We start from the raw sequence: 22186 nt of genomic DNA, 5'->3' as shown, positions 1-22186 counted from the left end.
CTTGAATTATGAATAGATTCGCTGTACAGAATTATTACTAATGCTTAAGACAAGTGCACTGGTCTGGTCAGTGACTTCATACACACTAAGTTCTCTCTTCTCCCAATACAATTTAGTTGGAAGAACTATAAATCTAATTCTTTAAGTCTTTCATGTTAAGCCATGGGTTGCTTTTATGAATTTTATTACCAGAGAGGAGTAGAAGCTTATACAGTGAATTCTTAATAGCTTTAGTAATGGTCTAAATGTCTCCTTTTTACCTTTCATCATAATAGTGCAACAGAGTAAAACTAAACCATCTACAGTTCTCCCAGCGTAATCAAATTATTTTAAGTTGTTAATAGTATTATGGCAGTTGGTCCGTATAATAGACTTGTGGTAATATACCTTCATATTAATAATCTCTTGGTTTTTACTTTTCTGGTAAGAGTCTTTGTTTTAAATAATGAATGTAAAAACTAATGTCGACCTTAGCAGGATGATTGAAGAGCCTGCTGCTGCAAAACTGGAAATTGCTTGAGGGATTGGAGCAGTAGGTGGTTGTTAGGGAGTTTTTTGATTATTAGCTGTCAAGAAAGTTTTGGAAGTATAGGGGGTGGTGGTGACTAATTAATAGATGTGTCTAGAACATCTTGATCTCCCTGAAATAGTTACAGTTTACAGTGAAATTTATAGTTTAATAGCTGAAAAGGTGAGTTAGGCTGTGTTCTTGAACAAAACAGCAGCTTATGTTCCAGTCATACAGAGTATTAAGTGCCTGTTCAAGTGACTCTCATAAACACTTCTCTTGATTTCAGTGGGTTCATTCACATGAATTAAATTAAGCAGATGCTAAAAAGTTTGCAGGAACTTGAGTCTGCCTGGGCAGTATATTTTCCTGGTAGCTCTGGCTACCCAGAAGTATTTATAACATGCTCTCACCTTCTAATAAACTTGGGAAAACACAAAAACTTGCAATCATACTTGTAATTATGTGTTTGAAAGTACGAGTCTTTTGCTATTAAAATTCTGAATAGATGCCAAAAAAAATTACTTCAAATCACAAATGGCAGGGGTCAAATAAAGCTTAATCCATAAGAATCTCCATGTAGATAGAAAAAGGGAGATCTCTGTTAAGAATGGTCCATGAAAGAAAACATCATGGAAGGAGCATGGAGGGGGGTTAAAGAGAATTTTTTCCGTAAGTCGATGTTTATCAAAAAGAGAAGGATCTTAACAAATCCTTCACAGAAAAGGGAAAAACCCAAAGATAAAACAAAAACACCAGGGAAAGTGATTGATCTAGAATTTGTTCCTTTTTCCTCTCTTGCCCCTTTTAGCTGACATGGTGATGAAAAGAGAGGATTAAAATGGGCTTCTTTAAAGCCAAAATTTTATTAGGAAATGATTAAAAGCACATTGTATCTGTTAAAGCGAAGTTTTGCTCTTTTTGGTTCAGCCTTGCTGCAAAGCATTTTCAGAAGAGAGCAAGGGAAAAGGAGAGGGGAAAAGTGTAGATAATTAACTTCAATTATTCGTGGATACTATTATCTGTGGAATTTTCCATTTGTTTTCCCTGTCTGTCAGTCACTGAAAACCCAGTGCACTCCTAAAGACAGGTCTACATCCAGAAGGGATTTTTGGGTCAGAAACTGCTACAACTTTTTTGTTCGCAGAATAGTTTTGAGCTGTAACTACCATAACAGCAAGAATCCACCCAGGCAGGAGCTAAGTTATGGGAGCAGAGGAATGGCATGGGAGAATCAAAATTGTCACTGTGCACCTCCCCATCCCCCCAAAAAAAGGTGAGGGAGAAGATGAAAATGTAAAGGTAGAGAAATTTCTGGATTTCAAGGTCTCCCAGCCTGGATGAATTGACCAGAATGACAGTTATTACTTCCACTGAAAACTTACTTTCAATGCACATTGCATATGACTTTTGGGATATAAGGGATATTTATTTGGGATTATATAAGGGATATATTTGGGACCCTAAGGGATATTTATCTTCCATACCTTGGCCCTTGGGGACAAATCCTCACCAATTCTGGCTTTATGGAGAAGTCAAGGGCTTTAGTAAAGAAGCGAGTAAGAGAGCACTAATTTTGTGTCGAAAGCTAAAAGTTTTCATTTTCCTTTTTTCCCTTTTTATTTTACATCTGTACTGTGTGACATGGTTGGCATATACCTGTCATGTAGTATCAAAATAAAACAATTTCTTGGAAAGAAAAGAGTGAAAATGTTGTCTTCTGAATTCTCTGCAGGGAACCTGGCAGGCAACTGTAGGTACGATGCTCTGTTTATTTCAATGTTCCTGAAGGGAAGTGAAACTGCAGTGGTCTGCCACCTTCCTGCAAAGGAGCATAACTCTCTGGGGTCAGAGCAAGCAGTAGAAAGGTACTCGGAAAGCCATAAGGTGCAGTAAGAACTGCTCCTAAGAGAAGTCTGTGACACTCAAATACTGAGCAAGAAATCTGTTCTAGACATGCATTTCTTTATTTTGGGCCAAAATACGTATGTATTTCTACTTGTATTTACTTAAAACTCTCAAAGAAACAGAATTCCAGTCTTTGAGCTTCATTAAAGTTTTCCTTATTTAGGCGTTGCAGTTAGAACGGCCTTGGTGGTGTTACTGGTAACAAACACATTCTGAGGAATCTGGGAAGAAGGAATGCCTAGGGACTTTTGTTTCAGGGCAATGAAAGCAGAAGGGATATGTTTCTTAGGTATATTTGACCAGAAGCACCATCAGATGTTTGTACATGACTTGCATACAACAGTGAATTACTGTTGCTACCTCCATTGACATACTCTGAGGTCTAACTCAAAGAAATGTGAGCAAATTTAAGATGAAATAGTTTAAAATGGTTTCACAAGTCTTTTCATAAAACAAGAGACTGGACGGACTAGGAGATTTCTAGGTAATGCTATAAATCCATCCTTAAGTAAAGAATCTGGTCAATGTAATTCTCCTACATTGCTTACGTTTATTTTAGCTTTAAAAGAATAACACAAAAAAGCTAAATTTATTTTAGCTGTCCGTGACTGGTGGTAGTATGAGCTTTTTAAGAATCATACCCCTGAATGTTGCTCAGTTCCTGTTGTGCTTCAAGCCTCTCCCCATCTACAGGCCACCCAAGCACTTTCACTAGGATAGCCGTGTGTGTGAACCATTGGCTTCCATCCAGCCTGTAAAGTGCTTGTAATTATGAAGCCCCATTGAAATGGAATCAGTGAAACAGGGCTCTGCTCTTACAAATGATTCACAAAATCCAGAATCCTGAAGACCTTTACGATTTTATTGTGAAATGATTTCTCCTGTTCCTTTGATCCGTTTATTAATTGAGAAAAAACACCATTCTGGTTAGCAGGATCACTATTTAGCCTGAAAAGATACCCACAGTTTAGAGGACAGTGCTGTAAAATCTGTTAAATAGCTGACCTACATTTTTTAGTTATTGAGATGATAGCCACTGGCATAGTTAAATAGTGGTCAGCTCCCTGGCAGCCTCATGCTTCTTAGGTTGCAACAGGAATCTGCTAACAGTGTTTAAGAATTCAAAAATGGCTCATTATGGCTTTGTTTTTCCTAAGTCATTGTCCATGCCTCTGAAATGCAAAATAAGTTATTTTAATTTTTAAATGAATTTACCAGTCAGATTGGAAAATACCGACATCCCTTTCTCAGAGCTATGACTCAGATTAAGGCACCAATTCTGCAGCGTGAATAAGACATTTTACTGATTATGGCTGCTCCCCAATGCCATTTGCAATTGCCTGGAAGGCATTCATTTAAAGTGTGTGGAACAACAGTAGCTTTCTGATCTGATGTGTGCGTCCCCTAAATGAACTACAGCTAGCCAGCAGTACAATGAGCACCCCCCTTGCTCCTGAAAGCCTTTAACACCTAGGACAGGTGCTGAGTTACAGAAATGGCTGATCTGGAAGGTGCTCTGTTGATGCTTCCATAGAGGTTAAGTTCAGAGCAGGTGGATTAAGGGTAACCCAATAGGATCTTCTGTGTGTGGTAGTAACCAGTTTAATTTAGGAATGGAACAGCGGGTTTACCCTGTGGTAGAATAGCTCCGACGTACATTACTGGAAATGATCTGAATTTTAAAAGCTATGGTTGTAGGATGTACAGATGGAAAAAGGTTGGCTTACTAAGTTCAGGATTCAGTCTCTGGTTGTGCATGAGTGTAAGGAAAGAAAATGTAATCTCTTACATCTTTCGATATATCTTTTTTCTTGTCATGCACCAAATATGCATTCTTGTATCTCTTAAAAAAACCTCTTAGGTCAATTTTTGTGGCCTAAGAGGAATTTCAATTGTTTAGAAAAGCACGGTGTGAATTTTTTTCCTTAATAATTGGAGCCAATAGGTGCTCCCAGTAGTGGAGTTTCTTTCTTTCCCTCTTTAATTGCAAGCATGAGCAGAAAGCTGTAGTTAAGACACTGACAATAGAATAAATAGCTGACCTGTTGGAGCGTGCTTGGGCTGTAGCCAGGAATCTCATCAGTAGATACTCTCTCCTTTGGGAAATGTTTCCTTCTCTTGGCTTTGAAAGTCTTGTAGTAACCTATTTAAAAGTAAAAGCTTTTTTTGTGTGTGTGTGTGTGTGTCTTGCTTTATTGTAAACCAAGCCTTTATTTTTATAAATTGTCAAATTCAAACAAAGTGGTCTGGTAGATTGTGACTCTTTTGAGAAGAGGAGAGAATAATACTATTTGTGAATTATGGATTGGTTCTGCTTTTACTTATATCAATATACTCCTGGAATACGTGTTGTGAATTTATTAGGTTTAGATAACCCTGAGTGAAGCTGGTATTATAGCTCAGTTCTGGAAAACGTGTTATTTCTAAAGGGCCATGTACGTAACACCTGTGGTCCGGAATTCTGTTCTTTCACAAACTCCAGAGTACAGAGAGCTGCAACATAAATGTATCATCGGTGTATTAATTATGTGAATAATCAAAGTGAATGCCTACAGTTGCTGTTAGCTGGAAATTTCATCTGGTGGTCAGGAGCAGAGGAAGTGCCAGCTAAACAACAGCATGCTCCAAACTGTTGGAGACTGACATTGACTTTGCGTTAAAGAAAGCCAGCAGCTGTGCAAGGAACCAGAGGTTCTCCCTGTTTTACCTCCATTGGGTTGCTATGGGAACGTGGGTATTAGAACCACTAATATGGACTGGCAGCAAGTGAAGGAAATCTGTTTTAAATGATCTATATATAAAGCACAGCATTCAGCTTGATATACCAGTCATGGACTGGTGCTTTACGTTGTTTGAGCAGTGAATTTGTTGGATGTTGAGCAGATAGAAAGTACTTGCTGATTCTTCTTACAGATTGAAGATGTTTTGTGGATGAAATTTGCTCGTGTATTTTGTTGGCTCTTGGTGATGTAGATGAGTAATTTACAGAGCACAGAGCTGATTCTTGAAGGAAAAAAAAGTGATATGTCTAGGAACGAAAAATGACAAACATGAAAGTTGGATTTCTGATCTTGTAGGGAAGACTAGACCTCATTTTCTGCCTGAATTTGTTTTATGGATAATCACAGATAATCACCATTGTTTAATGCTTTGGAGTAAAAAAAAAAATAAATTGTGTCTGTAGATGTCCAAGAGACTTGCCTCCTAAATTTAAACTAGCAACCAGATTGGTTCTTCCTGCTGAGAAAGTCATACAAATTGCTTGGGGGCTGTCATGTGGTCATGGGATTTATGTGACTATTCCAAGTCCACTGCTCATGTGAAACAGGTAGTCCTTCACAAAGTCGCCAGGTTTGCAGAAAACTTCGAGTGTTGAAATCACTCTTCTCAGAAAAAGAAAGGGAAAAAAAAACAGCTTATAAGGAAAATTGGTTAGAGTTAAAAATAAAGTGAAATACAGTTCAGATTTTCAGGAGCCTCATTTTTGCGTTCGCCAAAATAGTGCTGCCCATGATCTACTTCTAGATATCGGTTTATAAATATAAATACTTTTACTTTCATTTTCTTTTTAGGTGATCCTGATCCTTACCAAGTATTATCATACTGACATGGGGAAAGTGCTGGAGAGCTCTTTGTGGAGGTAAGTTCTCTGCTTTCCCTATAACCTTCCCCTTGCCAGTCCTCATTCTCAGAATAGCGCCGTCTATTTTCCCTTTCCAAACTGCTGCTGAGTTGAGTTGGTAGCTGATTGATGCTAATATAGCAAGATTATCCAGATTGTCATCAGCCCTTAATCCTTCTCTTCCCTAAATGCAGTTCTTGCAGTTCTATAAGAAAGAGTTTGAAATGAGTTTCAACAGTAGAGATAATGATAGAGTGTCTAAGGTACCTTCCTGATGCCACTTTGCAAGATGCCATTCTTTTCCTTTTCTTAGAAATTTTGCATCAAAGTTACTTAAAACTTTGACATACTTACTGTGTTGGGATGTCTCTGTTGGGAATTCTTACTGCTCTTGAGTACGGTATTGAGGTTAGTAAATAATTCTGATTTGGAAGCAGTCACGATGGGATGAAATATAATACCAGTGTAGGTTATATTGTCTCTTATGGCAACTGGGAATATGTAGTAATCTAAATAAATTTCTGAATTGATTCTCATTTCCTTAACATTCATGACTTAAGGTATCAACATGCTTGTTGCCTGTGTGTGCACAAATTGCAAGCTCAGGTGTGTATCTGCACAAAACCGGGGCTGGAGTAAGCCTATGTTATACTAGTCATACTGGTTATATTCTTGTGTTAATTTTGTTTTGCTAAGTGGGCTTTTTGTGCTCTAATTTTCTGTGTATCTGTATAAATCTTCCACCACAAATTTTTGCTAGACCCATTATGTATACTTCAAAAGTGAAAGTATTCATTGTTACTAATAAATATAATATTGCTCCAATGTTTGCTATGTTAGTTTTGCTGAGTTATCTGTAGCAGTAGAAATATTCTTGAAATATTCTGCTGGAATATCTAAATAGTTGTTATAAATGCCAGGAGATGTATTTGAGGAATCTTATGTGAAATTCTTATGTAGCCTGCAAGCTTCAGATCTAGAAACAAATGGGTTATCTAATACCTTGTGGCTGAGGTACTTATAAACCTCGTACTGTCCCAAGAGCTTGTATGGGGACTCAACCTTCCTTTGTGTGTGTAAGGAGATTAACAGAGACAATCCAAGAAAAGAAGTGGGCAAGGGACTAGAGAGTGGGAAAAGTCTGTGACCAGGACATGCTGCACGCCAGCCTTGTTACTTGTTTTGAAGGAGGCTGCATTGTTTTAACCTTGTGGGATTTCTCATAGTGACAGCGTATCTTTGCAATACCTTGTCGTCATACTAGAAGCTGAGTAGCACCGTCTGGCCGGGGCAGTGGTCCACGCAGCACAACAAGAGTCTTTTCAAGTAAAAAAAGAAACTTCTAGACATAAAGACAGGATTTTCAGGAAAAAGAGTAAGACCAAATGGAGACCGCTTAGTATTGGCTCAGGATTAGCCTTTTTAGGGCTATTATGGTTCATTTGTAATTATCCTTTAAACTCAGAAGATGCAAAAATAATTGCACATTTGTTTCTGTTTTAATTTTTGCCCAACATCTTGTGCAAAGACGACAACCAAATGGCAATTTGAATGCTCCCATAGTTGCGCAAGCACACATTGCTTTCCCGTTATATGCCCCCGGCCTATACAACATGTGCAGTATGTTTCAAATTTTGCTATCCATGCTTCAGTGTAATCTGTCATGGAAGTCTTTTAAACTTATTCAGTTGGACTCTTCAAAATAAACTCTCTGCTCTTTCAAAATAAACATAAAACAGGCTTCAGATAATGTTGCTTTCTTTTGAGAACATAAACACTTTAAACAAGGTCACTCAGACCTTGCTGACAGCTGGTGTAAAGAAGAACTGGTGTGAACTGCATTCAAATAAAATTGATGCTCATGTGCATCATAGGGAAATCAGGCCCTTTTACTTACAAGTAATAGATGTACCAGATGCTTTGGTTGTTTACAAAACTAGGATGGAAAGCTGAAAGGAAGCAAGTGCGGAAGATGAGCATTTGGGCTGGGGGTGGTAGCTGATCCATCCCTAGATATGTTCTGTTCTGGGCTCATCTCCTTCCTCCACCTCTGCCCGCTGTGGTGTAAAAGTGGCACATGCAGTTGTCAGACTGGGGGAGTTACAAAGTGCCTGGATCTGGAAAAGCACAAATGACACCAACTGGTGCAAAAATATCAAATAGTGCCTCTCTCTGTTGAGGCAGAGGCACTAAATGCCTCTAAAAAAATGTAGCTTTTTATTTGTATTAAAAAATTAAAATAAATAAATTCTGTCTGTGAAGTTAGGGAACTTTTGTGTTTTTCTCTGTGTAAACTGGTTGGTTGTAAATTGGTGGGGGTTCATGTTTGCTGATGGAGCTGAGGTGCTGTACTCACATTGGCAACCTGCCCAGAATGCACAACGTATATATTTCTAAATTTCTTTGTTTGATTCTCTTTTGCATTCCTCTCATTTGCATCAGAACAAATATACAGTAAAACAGGTGTGAAAAATGTTATAGGGTTTTTTTGTCAGCGGACAAAAGCCATTAATCTTTGTGAGGTTTCTGTGCCCTAGCGAGAAGGGATCCCGTCTGATTATTTCCTGGATCAGTCCAATGTTTTTCTTCTTCCTATCTTGTCCAACTAGATCATACCAGACACTTGATTTCTCTAAGTCTTTAGTGAAAATAAACTTGTTTATAACCTGATCAATCCCCACCAGGTTATATTTAAAATATTGTTAATCTTCTGCTTTTATCTTGCCAATCAGTAATTATTACCCTACCATTTAGCAATTCTTTTGTTTCTTGAAACTGTATCTTTCTTTTCTTCCTCTAAAAAATATTTCCTCTTCAACTCTCTATATTTTTATCCCATCCCTCAAAATAATTTTTTTTTTCCTTGCTTAGTGAAACAGGGAATGAGAATGGAAGGGTGACTCAGTGGTCCAGTGATGCTTATTTGTTCTTAGTGACCTTGGAGTTGCAGTCAGACCTTTAACAGTAATGCAAATGGTGGGGAAAAACATCAGTCGGAGTTACATGCCCAAAGGGGCATTATGTGAAGAAAATAGATTTTTTTTTTTTTTTGAAGTGGATGTAAGTGATGAATTTCTGTGCCTCTGTAGAGCGTCGTTGATTTGTGTAGGTAATTTATGCTTGCCCATGCAGGTCAGGTTACAGGATTGGGAGGCCTAAATTTTAATTACCTTGGAATCTTTTCATTGTTGAATAAACAGGGAAAATGGTGCTGGATAATGAAAGTCTTAACAACTTTTTACTAATAGCAGCCATGTCTGTTTGCACTGAGGAGGTGGAGGCATAAATCTCAGTGGAAAACTGTAGTTAGAAAACACCCGGGTGTGCTGCTCCAGTCAGATACTTTGCTAATTTGCTTATTAAGTAATTGTTAAGGTTGGAGTAAATTGTATAGTTATTTGGCTCAAAATAAGGTAGGGAAATAATCAGAGATGACATTGGTTGCCCCTTTGAATATAAATTCAAAGAACTTATTGAGAAGGAACAGAGGGTTGTTTTCAGCTTTATTTTAGAGTTTCTAAACTGCAGTACGTATTGGGAATACAGGTTGTTTGACATTAGGCCTCATTCGCATAATGAAAAAACTGATACTGTGACTACAACTTAAAACTCAGGTACTAAAATTGTCTTCACAAATTGTGCATGCGTTGAAGATACTTTGTGTACTAGAATTGTTCCTGTCAAAGTCCACACACATCTTTATCCGGCATGTTTACAGTACGAAAGACCTGAAGCAAATGGACAATTTAGGATAATAGATACTTCAATATGTGTTTTTGTATGCTTTATGGACCAGTTTGTGCATAAATATTTTACAGCCTCAGACGCCTGCTTGCATCCGTTGCATGCCTGCAGCTTTAGGTGTATGTACTTGAATTTTAAAATAAAATCTTTTAACTTTGAATCAGTAGCCACTAAGAAATTAATACTAATACTTATCTGCACACCTGAGTTAATTAATCCTAATAATGTCTCTTGGAAAAAGACTTTTTTTTTTAATTGTTCCATTTGTACATGAGGCACCTGAGATGGTTACTGGTCGCTGAAGGTTATGCAGTGACTCAGCACTCTTTGGCCATGGAATTGCCTTCCAACCCTGTGCTTAGGCTGGCTTTTTCTGGTATACATGCAGCCTTCCCATTCTTAACTTGATCTAAGCAATGAATAATAGATGCTGATGATGATTGCTAATAAAGTTTTGATTGCATGTTATCAAGCTGTAATGATATGGTAGTGCTAATGCGACTTGCAGTGTAATTGCCATTGTTCCCAATGGCATCACCATGTTGTTATTGCTTCACCACAGCAAAACAAACGGCATTATTTGATGTTAACTGCAACGTTAACTCCTCTCAGCATTGCATGTTAAACCCCAAGTAGACCCATTGTCAGAGATGTTGGGATGTTTTGCCCCATGTTGTCAATAGTGAACTGCTGAATGAAGAAACGGGTTTCTCCGGCTACTTAAATCTGGTGGGCTGTCCTAGCTGAACATCCTGGGACTCCTTACTCCAAATGCTGCCTGAAGAGGGAGCGAAGTCTCAGCGTTGTGAGAGAAGGATCTGAGTCTAGGTTAGTGGCTGGGCAGCTGGAGGTGAGAGCAGTTGAGTGAGCTTCATGGACAGCATGAGACTTGGCAAACCTCCGGGAGCCAGGAAAATCTTCTCTGGTGGCACAGCTGTTACTATCTGCACTCACAAAAAGCCACATGTTCAGGGCAAGACCCGGTTGTACAAGCCCACTGTCCACCAGTAGCGATCAATGCACAGTGACTGCATGGTGCTTTGGGCATCTATTCAAAGGTGCACGCCTATCCTAAGGTTAAAATCCGGACTACAAAGAGCAGGAGATTCTTCTAAGGTAGACGCAGTGAACAATATACTACTCAGGAGTGTGGCTCATGGAGTGCGTGAAAACGAGTATGGGCATTTGTATCCAAACTCTTTGGACTTGCAGGTGAAACTCATTTCACTTGTTTCCTGAAATTAATTTGAAAAGCAAAACAAAAACCCCACAATATAGACTCTGGTGCCCCAGCAAAATTCTTCCTTGGTGTGAAGTGCTGCTTAATAAGCGAGCAACTGCATTCTACAGCAACTTGCGCTTCCAGATGGTCTTATGTTTTGGTTCTGCTTTGAAAAGTGACTTTATAGAAATGGCCCCAGGGGATGAAGTTATTGAGTCTGTGATTTCCATATCAAATTTGCTCTCTTTCCAAGTAAAAACAAAAAAAAGAAATGGCTTTCTAATTATTAGCCCAGCGAACTCAGCTTGGATCTAATGTCTAGCTGTGCTTTCTCTGGCTAATGCATCATCCTGAGTAATGCAGGTTCTGCAATAAAAATAGACTGCCCTCAATTATACCTGTGCAGCTCTTTTGTCCTCCTATTATATCCTTATTTACACCTGTTTCACTGTGAAAAGGTTTTGGGCATTACAGTTGAAAAGGCAAGTCCTACAATTAGAATTTTATTTTCCTTACTGAACAACAGATTTTTGTGCTCTCTTTGATCATATTTCCATATTCACCTAATAGCATGACAAAGACTTTCGTTATCTTGCTGCAATTTCTGTCCTGCTAATATTCTGCATCATTGTGAGTTGAATTGTGCCAGAAAGTCTCTATTTAAAATTTATTTTAGGCGTTTAAAATAAGCTGTAAAACCATAGTTAGAAAATGAATGCAGTGGATTTCAGCTTATCAGCAGTGTTTTATTATGGGTGTCAGGCAAGAAAAATACGTAATAGACAAAGGCAATGAAAGAAACATGTCTTGACAAACCTTGGAATGTGCAAGATATTGAAGAGATGGTTATCGATGTTTTTGATGGGCAGTGGTATTGATTTAAGGACTTAAAGGGTACCAACATTGTGGTGTGCTTCTGTAGTGTGTGCTCTAGTGGACACACGACCCACTATAGTTTTTCCTAGGACCAAGACCCATCACATTGGCAATAACCTTGCTGTTACCTTGGTGCTGCACTCATCCTGTCTTATGTTTTGGCTTCAGCTTTTGGCCATTCAATAAAAGAATGAACTTTGGTAGTGGATATTTGGGACTGTTCTCTGAATCGTGACCTGTAGACCCCTCTAAAGGACATGTCTTTTAAATGGCTCTCCAGGGCACAGGACTTAGCTTAAAGAGGCCTTTTTATGTCTGTGTTAGCATAATAGCATTTTAAAAAATATTTTTATACCTAGTATGTATAAAGATCTGAACTGAAAAAAATAAATCCCACAAGCAAGTAAAAGTTACCACCGAAGTTTATCCAAAATTCTTTACTGAATATCTGTTGCTCACGTGAGAGCGCTGTGTCATAACTACTATTCTAAGTCTTCAACAACTCAGAGTGGTGATGATGATTTCAGATGTTTATATATTTCTACACTAGTTTGTGAATACACAAAAAATATACGACATATGGATTAAGATCCAGTTGGAAAGCTGTGATTCATATAGTTAGGAAAAGTCTCTTACTTGCAGTACACTTGTTTATTGGAGCTGGTTGCAGCATGACTGCTGAGCATGTGAAATATATCTTGGAGCATGGGAATTTTGCTACTTTACACGTAGATTCCTCCTTTTTTTCCTCCTCCTTTTTTTCCCTCCTCCTTTTTTTTTCCTCCTCCTTTTTTTCCTCCTCCTTTTTTTCTCCTCCTTTTTTTCCTCCTCCTTTTTTTTCCTCCTCCTTTTTTTTTTCCTCCTCCCTTTTTTTTTTTTTTTGCCCTCTCCTTTTTTCCTCCTCCTTTTTTTTCCTCCTCCTTTTTTCCTCCTCCTTTTTTTCCTCCTCCCTTTTTTTTCCTCCTCCTTTTTTTCCTCCTCCTTTTTTTCCTCCTCCTTTTTTTCCTCCTCCTGAAAGGAATTAAATCATTGTGAGATATAACTCATAATGAGTGAGTGAATTTACTGAGAAAGAAAAACTGTTTATTTTAAATGGTTAATAATCCTGTCCTCTTGTTTGAGTAACTTGAACCTAAGTCATAGAACTTCTGATTGCTTTAACTGGAACTGGTATCATAAACATTTTTTTATGGGCATAGACTGTGTGGGAATTGTACCACAGGTTCCGGTTTTAAGTAGATTGCTTTTGGCTGGGACTGACAGTAATAGAATAAGCAATCTTTCCTACCCAAACCCATCCAGGTTGGTAGCAGTAGGAAGTTTCGGAAAGCCACTTCACTGGTGTTTTCTCTGATCTGTCATGGTATCTTTATTGCATAAGCCTCCCTACAAGACATGATCATCTTTCTTGCTAGCCTCAGCAGACAGATGTAAGATGAGGAGTAGAGGAACAATGTCTTTTTGTGCATTAATCATCTGTGGGGTTTGTAATTTTGTATGTGTGTTGCTTTTGCCCTCCCTCCCAGCATAAAAGAGGGAAGCTTGCATTGGCACTGCCCACGATCCACTTCTATACAATCAAATTGACAGTTGCAACCTCAGAGCTTTTAGTGTGGCATGATTCCTCTGTGCTAAATTCATATAAAAACAGTTGAGCCATCAGTTTTTAGCTAATCAGAAGTACTTTGCTGCATTGTCATCCATTAACTCCCACTGTCAGCAGGCCAGCACAGCAGGGAGGTGCCGAGCCCGTAACCTAGGGGCAGATGGAATGACACCATATATATATAAAGCAGTGTTTCCTTTGCCACTCTGCAAAATGGAATAAATAAGAAACAACAATCAAAGCAGCTAGTTTCATTGCTCATCACATTTTTGTGATGATAAATGAGGTATGAAAACCCAACTAGGATACTTTTTTTTTTAAAACTGAAAAGGGTAAAGTCATGACTTGGCAGAGCATCTGGTAAAGTATATATGACATTGCACTCAGCAACTAGTGAGGTTGCTGGTTTCACCTTCAGCCTACTGTGTGACCTTGTTTGAAGAACCTACCATTCCTATGCTTTCCTCCCTTTGGTCTTTGCCCCGTTTGTTTGTTTGAAATATAAGTAATTTGGAGAACTGATTACACAGGCACAATGGGACCCCAGTCAGTGTTGGGGCTGTAATGCTGCATTCATGCAAATAATACAAAGATGCTGTAAATCTTAGGGATGTTTTGTTGTTTTGTCTTCTTAAAGTTTTTGGCTTGAGCCTGAGAAGGACAGCAGATCAGAGAGTGCTGACATAACGTGAGACCCATCCAAAACCACCTGTAGTCTGCTACAAGGCAACTAATAAGGAAGAGCCTTTTCTCAGCTGCTGTTTTGAAAATGCTGCTTTGCAACCCCCCGTTGCTTCTCTTAGTGTAGGGCACCTTGTGTCACTGATGTGGTATCTGGCATGAGAGCAGCTTCGCTTGCTTCTGTAGTACGTGCAGTCTGCTGTAGTGCATCCCCTGCGAAACTGATTGCAAATTAATTTGGTTGTTGGGGCTGAATGAATGAACAGCTGCATAGTTAATTATGCAGAGTGGTATAGAAAAATGTAGTGTTAATGTTTTATACTCTCATTATCCCTGCAGTATGGAATATATTTTTCAGTGTGAAAATAACAAAGGCAATATTTCCAACATAAGTTATTTATTAGGAACTTTATCTTGTTAGGCAGCTTTCTCTGCTTTAATTTGGAAGAGATTGGGACAATTAAAAATTCCATACAGGCTAGTTTTAAACATACAAATATAATCCTATGTGCCGAAGAATTTTGGGGCATGGGTAGTTTACAAAAATGAAACCCATCTTACAGTAAGATTTAATGGCTTGGTTCTTTTGGTGTTCTGATATATGGAAGGTTAGTTGAGAGTTTTTCCTTCCTATCCCTGCCGCCTCTCATTGAACAGATGACTGATAATTAGTCAATTGAAGCTCTGTTCCAGCTACTTTTGTTGATTTTTTTTTTTGTTGCTGTTGTTTTTTGTTAGTTGTTTTGTTTTGTTAGTTGCTTTGTTTTGTTAGTTGTTTTGTTTTGTATGATATTTTATCCTTTCCTACTTCCGCTCCCTTCATTCCACTTTGGCATCGTTTCCTCCTATTGCATATAGAGAACACAGTATAAGGACAGCAACTTATTTTGCTTCAACAAATAGCCATTCTCAAGCTAGCCTTCAAAAAAGATATTTTGCTTTCTCACCAGTTTTCCCTCTTGATGGCCTTTTCTTTCTAGCTATGCCCTCCCTCTTTCATGGGGCTGGGTTTCTGTCTTTTCCAGGGCTGACTTCTCCAGTCCGGACTGAAGAAGCTGCTTTTTAGGTAAGATATTAAGTGCCTACCGAAAGTTTTTTCATTTTTGCCTAACATGTCATCTCCAAGGCTGGCCTCTGAAGCTGTTCCAGAGGTGATGTCCTTCTGATGACAGGACTTTTCCCCTGTAATTGCTTTGACAGACTGTAGATATTTTCATGACCTGTGAGCACATTTGGTCCCAATTTTCTATCACAGGATCTGAACTTGTAATTTCAATCTGAAATCCAGGAGGGAAATCCCTGGTACTGCCTATTTGTTGAAAGCACCTGTCTGTTAGTTTAGTTTTTTCAAATCTGATGTGTACTTTCTTGGCCAAAGGGATATTTTTTTTCTTAAAGAGGGTGTGTGCAGTTTGAATTACACCCTTGATAAAAAGACATTGCAGTATTGGTGAAATACAGCCATCTCGGGGCAAAAGCCAGGGAAACAAGTATAGCAGACACACAGTAAAGTGTGCTTTCTTAATATCAAAAAGACTTAACAGTTCAGCTGAAAAGCATCTACATCGTTCAACCTTTCAATATCCAGTCTTTCAAGCTTTCCTTTCTGGCAGGAAGAGGATGTATGGTCGTACTTTCTGTACAGTTCAGCTAGTTTTCTGTAATGCTGATCCATCCTTAGGATCACTGGCTGTTCTGAAGACTTCAACATAAAATGTTAATGCATGGAAGAGAAAATGATTTGAAATTTTACTGTCTTCCAAGAATTTGGATACTTATCACTGGTTTATCTTAATTCTTACCATATGCTGTCCACTCCTTAATTTCGTAATGTCTCTTTGGGATTCAGTGTATATGGAAAAATGTGATTTAAAATAAAATTGTGCTGTTCTGAAGTATACTGACTAGTTTGAGATTTCTCTCCCTTTACCTTACCCTAGGCAGTGTCTGTACTACATACTAGTGTCTCAGGTTTCAGGTTTTTAATTTGCTTTTTCTTCAGCCTGACATGTAAAATTAGAAAAATAGTAATATTTTACTTTTTAGCCTCATTAAAAATATTTGGAAGCAAAATACACGTGATGTGTATTGTACATTTTGTATGCGTGATGATTTCAGGTGCGTAATACTTAAATACGGCGCTAGTTTGGTGCAGTGTTCACCTTGGCTCAGAGTGCTGTGTGCTAACTGGAACGAGGCACCAGTGAAATATTCCTCTGTGCTGTGAGAGGGCAGCGCTTTCTGTCAAAGTGCAGAAGCCCAGAGTAAACACTCTCATGCCTCGGTTTTCCACATGGCCTCAGGTGAATATATGAATCTATTGGTGTTCCAGAATGGAAAGTGTCCAAGAAGTACATTTAAATAAAATTAAAGAAGGAAAGAAAGTTAATTATTTAAAGATCAGAAAAGTATGTTACAAGTATGCTGCATAAAGCACCCTGACCTGTCATAACGGTACTTTAGTAGGTCACAGTTAGAGGAGACATTGACTCCTTGCTTAAATATACTTCAGGTATGACATCTCTTAACATGCACTGCTATGTGAAAGGCAGAGCTGTTTTTCAAAAAGTTCACGCTGATAATTGGATGTAGCTTCTTAAAAGGCATGTTAACATCTGTAAAGTACTTCAATAATTAAATATGAGTAAATATTTTTCTCCTGATTTCTGTGTTAGCTTGGAAGTCTTGGTCTTTGTACTTCCAATAGTTGAGTTTTTATAAAAACTTTTGAAATTTCATCTTGGGAATTGATGCACATTGATAATAACAAACATTATTATTTCTTTTTTTCTTTAGCATGTTTGATAGGGCTGGGAATAGGACGTAAGTTTTCTGATTCCTGGTTGATCACATACATGTCTGCTTTACGGAGAAGTTTATTGTATTGCATATATTCAGAGAATAATTTTGGCTGCAAGGGAGCTCTGGTGGTCATCAAGTACAACCCCTGCTCACAGCAGGACTCATTGCAGAAGTTAATCAGGTTGCTCATGGCCTTGTCCTGTACAGTTCTGAAAGTCTCAGTGGAAATTCAGTATTTTAAAAATTACTTAGATACCTAAGTCACTTCATTACCTCTTGAAAAGGTAACATTGGTCTCGTTGCACTGAACCTCTCGGTGTAAGAACAGTAGGGATGCCAGCATTAACTTTTTGTCCTCACTTTTGTTATGCAGTAAGAGTTCTTGATGGGTTTTGATTTAGTTGCTGGTGTATTATTTATGACATCTCTTGGCTGCAGCTGCTGTAATCCACAACCAAAGCCAAGCCTATTGTTTCTAGTCATAGAATTCTAGTTTGTTGTGGAGCAACTCCTAGGTAATTAAACAGGATATGCTGTAATTGGTTGTAACAAGGGCTCTTCTAAATAAAGCATTAATCAGACTGAATGACAGGTTAAAGTATTTTTTTTTCACTTTTGAAGATTCGTCTACTGCAGGTAAATGTTATTGTGGCCACAAACAGGAAGATTAATTTTGCTAGGAAAGGAAGGAGAATTATGTGCCTTTTTTAAAAATGATCCTTTACTTATAAGACAGTTCTTTTAAGTGAGAATGTTGAAATGTGCAAAGCAGAGTTTTTGAGGGAAAAGACTCATGTACTAATCCTGGGTTTGTGTAAAGCTGGTGTCTTATTCAAAGAGTGGACTTCATACAGCAGTTTTTCACTGCTATCAGAGGTTTTGGACAATTTTGGGTCCTCCTTAGCTTGACCTATGCTTTCTTACATGTCTGCTCTTGATTGACAGAGTTTCAAGTGTCAAATGTAGACACCTGAAATTGCTGGAGTAAAAACTGCTTATTTCTTGAAAAAGTGATTATGAATTGAGAAGAATGGATAGAGGCGCAACATTAGTTTAGTGGATTCTTGTCTCTTGGCATGTTCCTATCAAAGCTGGATTCCAAAGGTGGAGTATGTGATGGGTACCAGCTAATTGGAAACAACAAAAAGGAAATGGGATGAAATTCAGAATTAGCTCTGATAATCAGGATATATGGTAGCCACTCAAAATCTATAGGAAGCTAATGGATTTGCCTCAATTCATGCAGCAAGCTTGTGAAACAGTCTTCACCACAAGAACATTTAGGACTGGGGTTGGGAACAAAGGGAGTCAAATTGCATTTGTTCCAATGAAGATTGTTCCCTCAAATGTGTTACTTAGCCATATTGTTTTCTTACAAGAGAAATTAAAGAAGGAAGAGTCAAAACTTTTATGACTCCATCCTGTTCTGAATCTGTATGTTCAGTTTGACTGGCTAATCTGGAATTGTTTGAAGAGGCTCTAGTCTGTTCTCTGACGGGTGGCGAAGAAAAGTGAATTACTGTTAGATGTTACAAAGTAAGCGTTGGGATCACACTGAGTCAGGAGCGTAGACCAAACAGGGATTTTTCCAGTTTTTTATTTGTTCCACAAAGTGCTGCATATTCAATATTTAATTTTCCTTGGCACCCTCTCTGTAGAATTCCCATGAGAAGTAGCAGCTGTTGTTGCTGCCTGCTCACTGTGAGCTGGATTTCCCATCAGCAAGTCGCAGAGTGTTTTCACTACGAGAAAACAGTCGCTCCAGAGGAACTGAACTGTGTGGTGTCACCCTTGGGGACGAGCTAACCTGCATGGCCCTCCACCTTCTCTCCTTGAAAACAAACACTATTTTAGGGCACAATGCATGTGCCCTACTGGGGGACAAGGCAATAAATTGATGTAATTGGTGTAGAGAGTGCCAGTGCTTTTGGGAGCAGTGGGGCTGTAATGATTCGCACAGGTACAGGTCACGTCCTAAAACTAACAATAGGCTTCAACTGCGGTTTGTACCAATTGTGGATTTTTTTAGAGCAAACACTTATGGAGTGCAGTGTTATTTATTATGAAAGTAGTAATCATCTGTTCCCGTTCTTTTTCCTCCTCTGCTCAGTAGCCTCTGAGAAGACATTCCTTTGATCACTGGAGTATCTGTTCCACAGATGAAGCCCTGCAGCAGAAAAGGGGTTAAACTTGAGCTCGGCAGTAGGAATTTTCTCATCTTGACAGTTTGCACAGCAATTTTTTTTTTGCATCACAAAGCATTTTCATCTAGGCAGAAATTGGGTAATCTTACCTTGTGGTGGGAGGATGGGAGGAAGGCAATGTCGATTGTGTACAGGTGAGATTATTCTGAGTAAAAACAGTAGGCTTGAAAGGTCTTGGACTTCCTCCATCCATCTGATGATGATTGTGTATGTTTGGACATTAAAGTGGAGAGAATTGATGTGTTAGAACTAAGTCTCCTCATCTGTTTGTTTTCAGCTTCCTGACCTATTCTTTGCTCTGTCACAAGCAGGGATCTTTGTTGAGCCTCATCCTTATCACTGATTTTGTCACTTAGTGTAATGGCAGAAGATTTCGAGGAGGCATGCTGGAGGCCAAGTGGCTTTGGAGTAGATTCTTGGCTCCTGGTTCCTTCTGTGTTTGATAGCAAATGGCAAGAGTCCCAGTGTCAAACCGAGTCCCTTCTCCCCAAGCCAGGCTTAACTCCATCCTGACTAGGCAGCGAGACAGCCAGTTGCAGGAAGGCAATGGTTTTCTACCTGTTACAGTTTGCTTACAACACCTGGCTTAACTTTTTATCAAAACAAGCAAATGAATCAGTCCTACCTCTGCTTAAAGATAAGAATGTTAAAATGTAAGCTAAAGAGATCTGATTGCATCCAGCTGTCTGGGGCCACTGCTCAGAATTTGATCCGTGGTATGGTTGGCACTTGGCGTGGCATCTGGTGCTCTTATATTTTATTTTAAAATCATCAGAGACTCACCCGGAGTCTTGTAAGACTTGCCAAAGCTGTTATCAGTGCTCCCTCAACATAAACGTGCCTGAATTTGGTCACTGTGTTTGTTCATGTACTAAATAAATTAAGGCAGTATTTTAGTAAATGATAAGTAATTACTGATAACCAACCTAATTTTCAGAGGGTTGGTGTTCAATACTTCCTAGTTACCAAGTTCTTCCCTCTGAGTACTTAGAAAAGCTGAGTTACCCTAAATTTTTATCATATTTGAAATTAAATGATGAGATGTTCATGAAATAACCATTTGATAAACAAAAAAAATATGCTGTTCACCAAGTTTTGTGTCTAAGTTACTGAGCACCCAGAATTCTCAAGATCTGATAAGGATGACAACTATTTAGTTTATTCAATAGGACAAGAAGTATCACCAAAAAGAAATTTAGAAGTTGAACCTGTTTTGTTGATTTCCACTTTGTTTTTTCACATCTTTACCAAAATTCTGCTGAAGCTTTTTTCTTTAGAAATCCATCTGAGAGTTTTTGAATTGATATATTCTGCTTCACTGATTCTTTTCTGTATCATATTCTGAGAGTTTGCTCTCTTTTAAATTGAAGTTTCCTGATAATCATTCTCTATTTAAGGAGATGGGAGGAAAGCACTATGCAGTATCAACAAGGTACAGCTTAAGTATGTTAAAAACTGGTTAATACACAGATCTTTTAAATTTAGTTAACTTTTAGTAATTTTTAACTGCCTGGAGTTCAGCAATGATCAGTCTCAGCCTTGCTTCTCGTCAACATTTTAACCACTTATTTGGCAGTAAATACAAATTATTCCTGATTACAGTAATGGGTGACAAAAAAGAATTGACAGTTATGAGGACTGGACTGACAGAAGAGCTTTATGTTGGCCCATTAAAACCAAGTTGGCTTAATGGAATGCTATTTATCTGGGAACAAGAGATGTGGGATATGATGTACAAAATATGTTGGCATATGGTGGAAAATTGTGACGGTAACAAGGCTGAGGAGATCAGAGAGGTGACCTCTGTGGTTATGTCTTGGGTAATTATGAACTTCATGTAAATTGCACTCATGAACAGGGAGAGAGCAGCATCTTGTTTTCTGTGCGCGCTGCTGCGATGGTGATGCTGAAATATGTCAGGGCCTCCTGTCCATACATATACAGACACACGTAGAAAAGCGGAAAAGAGTCATGAGAGCATTTGAAAGCTGGAGAAGATGGCCTGCTGCAAGAGATGCACAGAATTCAGTCTTTCAGCTTATCAAAGGGAAGTAAAGGGCTCTTTAATCTAATGGTTAACTTTACAAGAGGGCTTGAGGTTTGTGTTGCTCAACCCTAGGTCACCCTGGCTGTAGCCAGTAGGCTGCAGGGAAACGATGCCGCGTCTATTCATTTGTTTTCTCTTTCTGATATCCCCCGTCTTATCTGTTTGACCAAAAATACCTTTCTGACTCCTTGCTCCTTAGCCAAACAGAGTTCTCGGCAACGTATTTCCTACTAGTTTTCCTAAAAAAGAAAGGGAGGCGGTAACTCCTCTGTTGAATGGGCATATTTGTTCTCCGAATGTGTTTGCAGGGGTGGGATAGAGGGAAAGAAGGCCAAAGAATAGTAAGAAAATAAATACATGGAAGAAGTCATCGCTATCCTTTATGAAAAGCTTTCTAACGTTTTGACATGCAAAAATGCCTTTCAAGCAACATTAACTCAGTTTATAAATTTCATTCCACTGAAAAATTTACAGTACTTATCACCACTTGTGCGTTGGAAAAGTTGATAAGCTCTGTCTGATTGCTCACAGCGAAGTTGTTAAGATGATCAGAAGCCCCACCTGAGTCGATGCTGATTTACGTTCCCCTAGGCAGCTGCAGCAGAAGGACCAGGGAACTGATACAAGTGTAGCTGTGAAATACGCTCTGCTTGGATGTGAATGATTCAGATCAGAGCTTTGGCCATTAGCACGATGGTCAGTTTTATTTTCTTGTCTGTTTAGTTTCATCAATATCAGGTTTTGAAACTCTGAAACCTGTTAGTTGCTCCTTTTACAGGCCATGTGGAGTCAGTAAGTATCATCACCTGTGTGCAATAGAGAGGAAGGAATCCAGACTCCAGCATGGGTGATCTTCACTGGGAGCCTGCATAACTAAGGCGTCTTAGCAAAGCACAACACGTGCAGAGCATTTCTGTGTGCCTTTAGGTGCCTCTGCACTCTCAGGCTTTGGATTTCCTTCCGAGA

The 22186-nt window shown here is 38.7% G+C and overlaps 1 protein-coding gene across 1 annotated transcript in view; it reads left to right on the top strand.

Moving 5' to 3' along the window:
- Positions 1 to 22186, top strand: part of SORCS2 (sortilin related VPS10 domain containing receptor 2) — a 591182-nt gene that overhangs the window by 196229 nt on the left and 372767 nt on the right. The window contains exon 2 of the mRNA XM_086611291.1: positions 5989 to 6056. Coding sequence (XP_086467417.1) covers positions 5989 to 6056 — 68 coding nt within the window. The remainder of the gene's footprint in view (positions 1 to 5988; positions 6057 to 22186) is intronic.

The sequence above is a fragment of the Tauraco erythrolophus genome, chromosome 5, assembly GCF_009769465.1.
Source record: "Tauraco erythrolophus isolate bTauEry1 chromosome 5, bTauEry1.pri, whole genome shotgun sequence".
In the NCBI taxonomy this organism is placed as follows: Eukaryota; Metazoa; Chordata; class Aves; order Musophagiformes; family Musophagidae; genus Tauraco; species Tauraco erythrolophus.
This window is presented reverse-complemented; position numbering and strand designations above follow the sequence as displayed.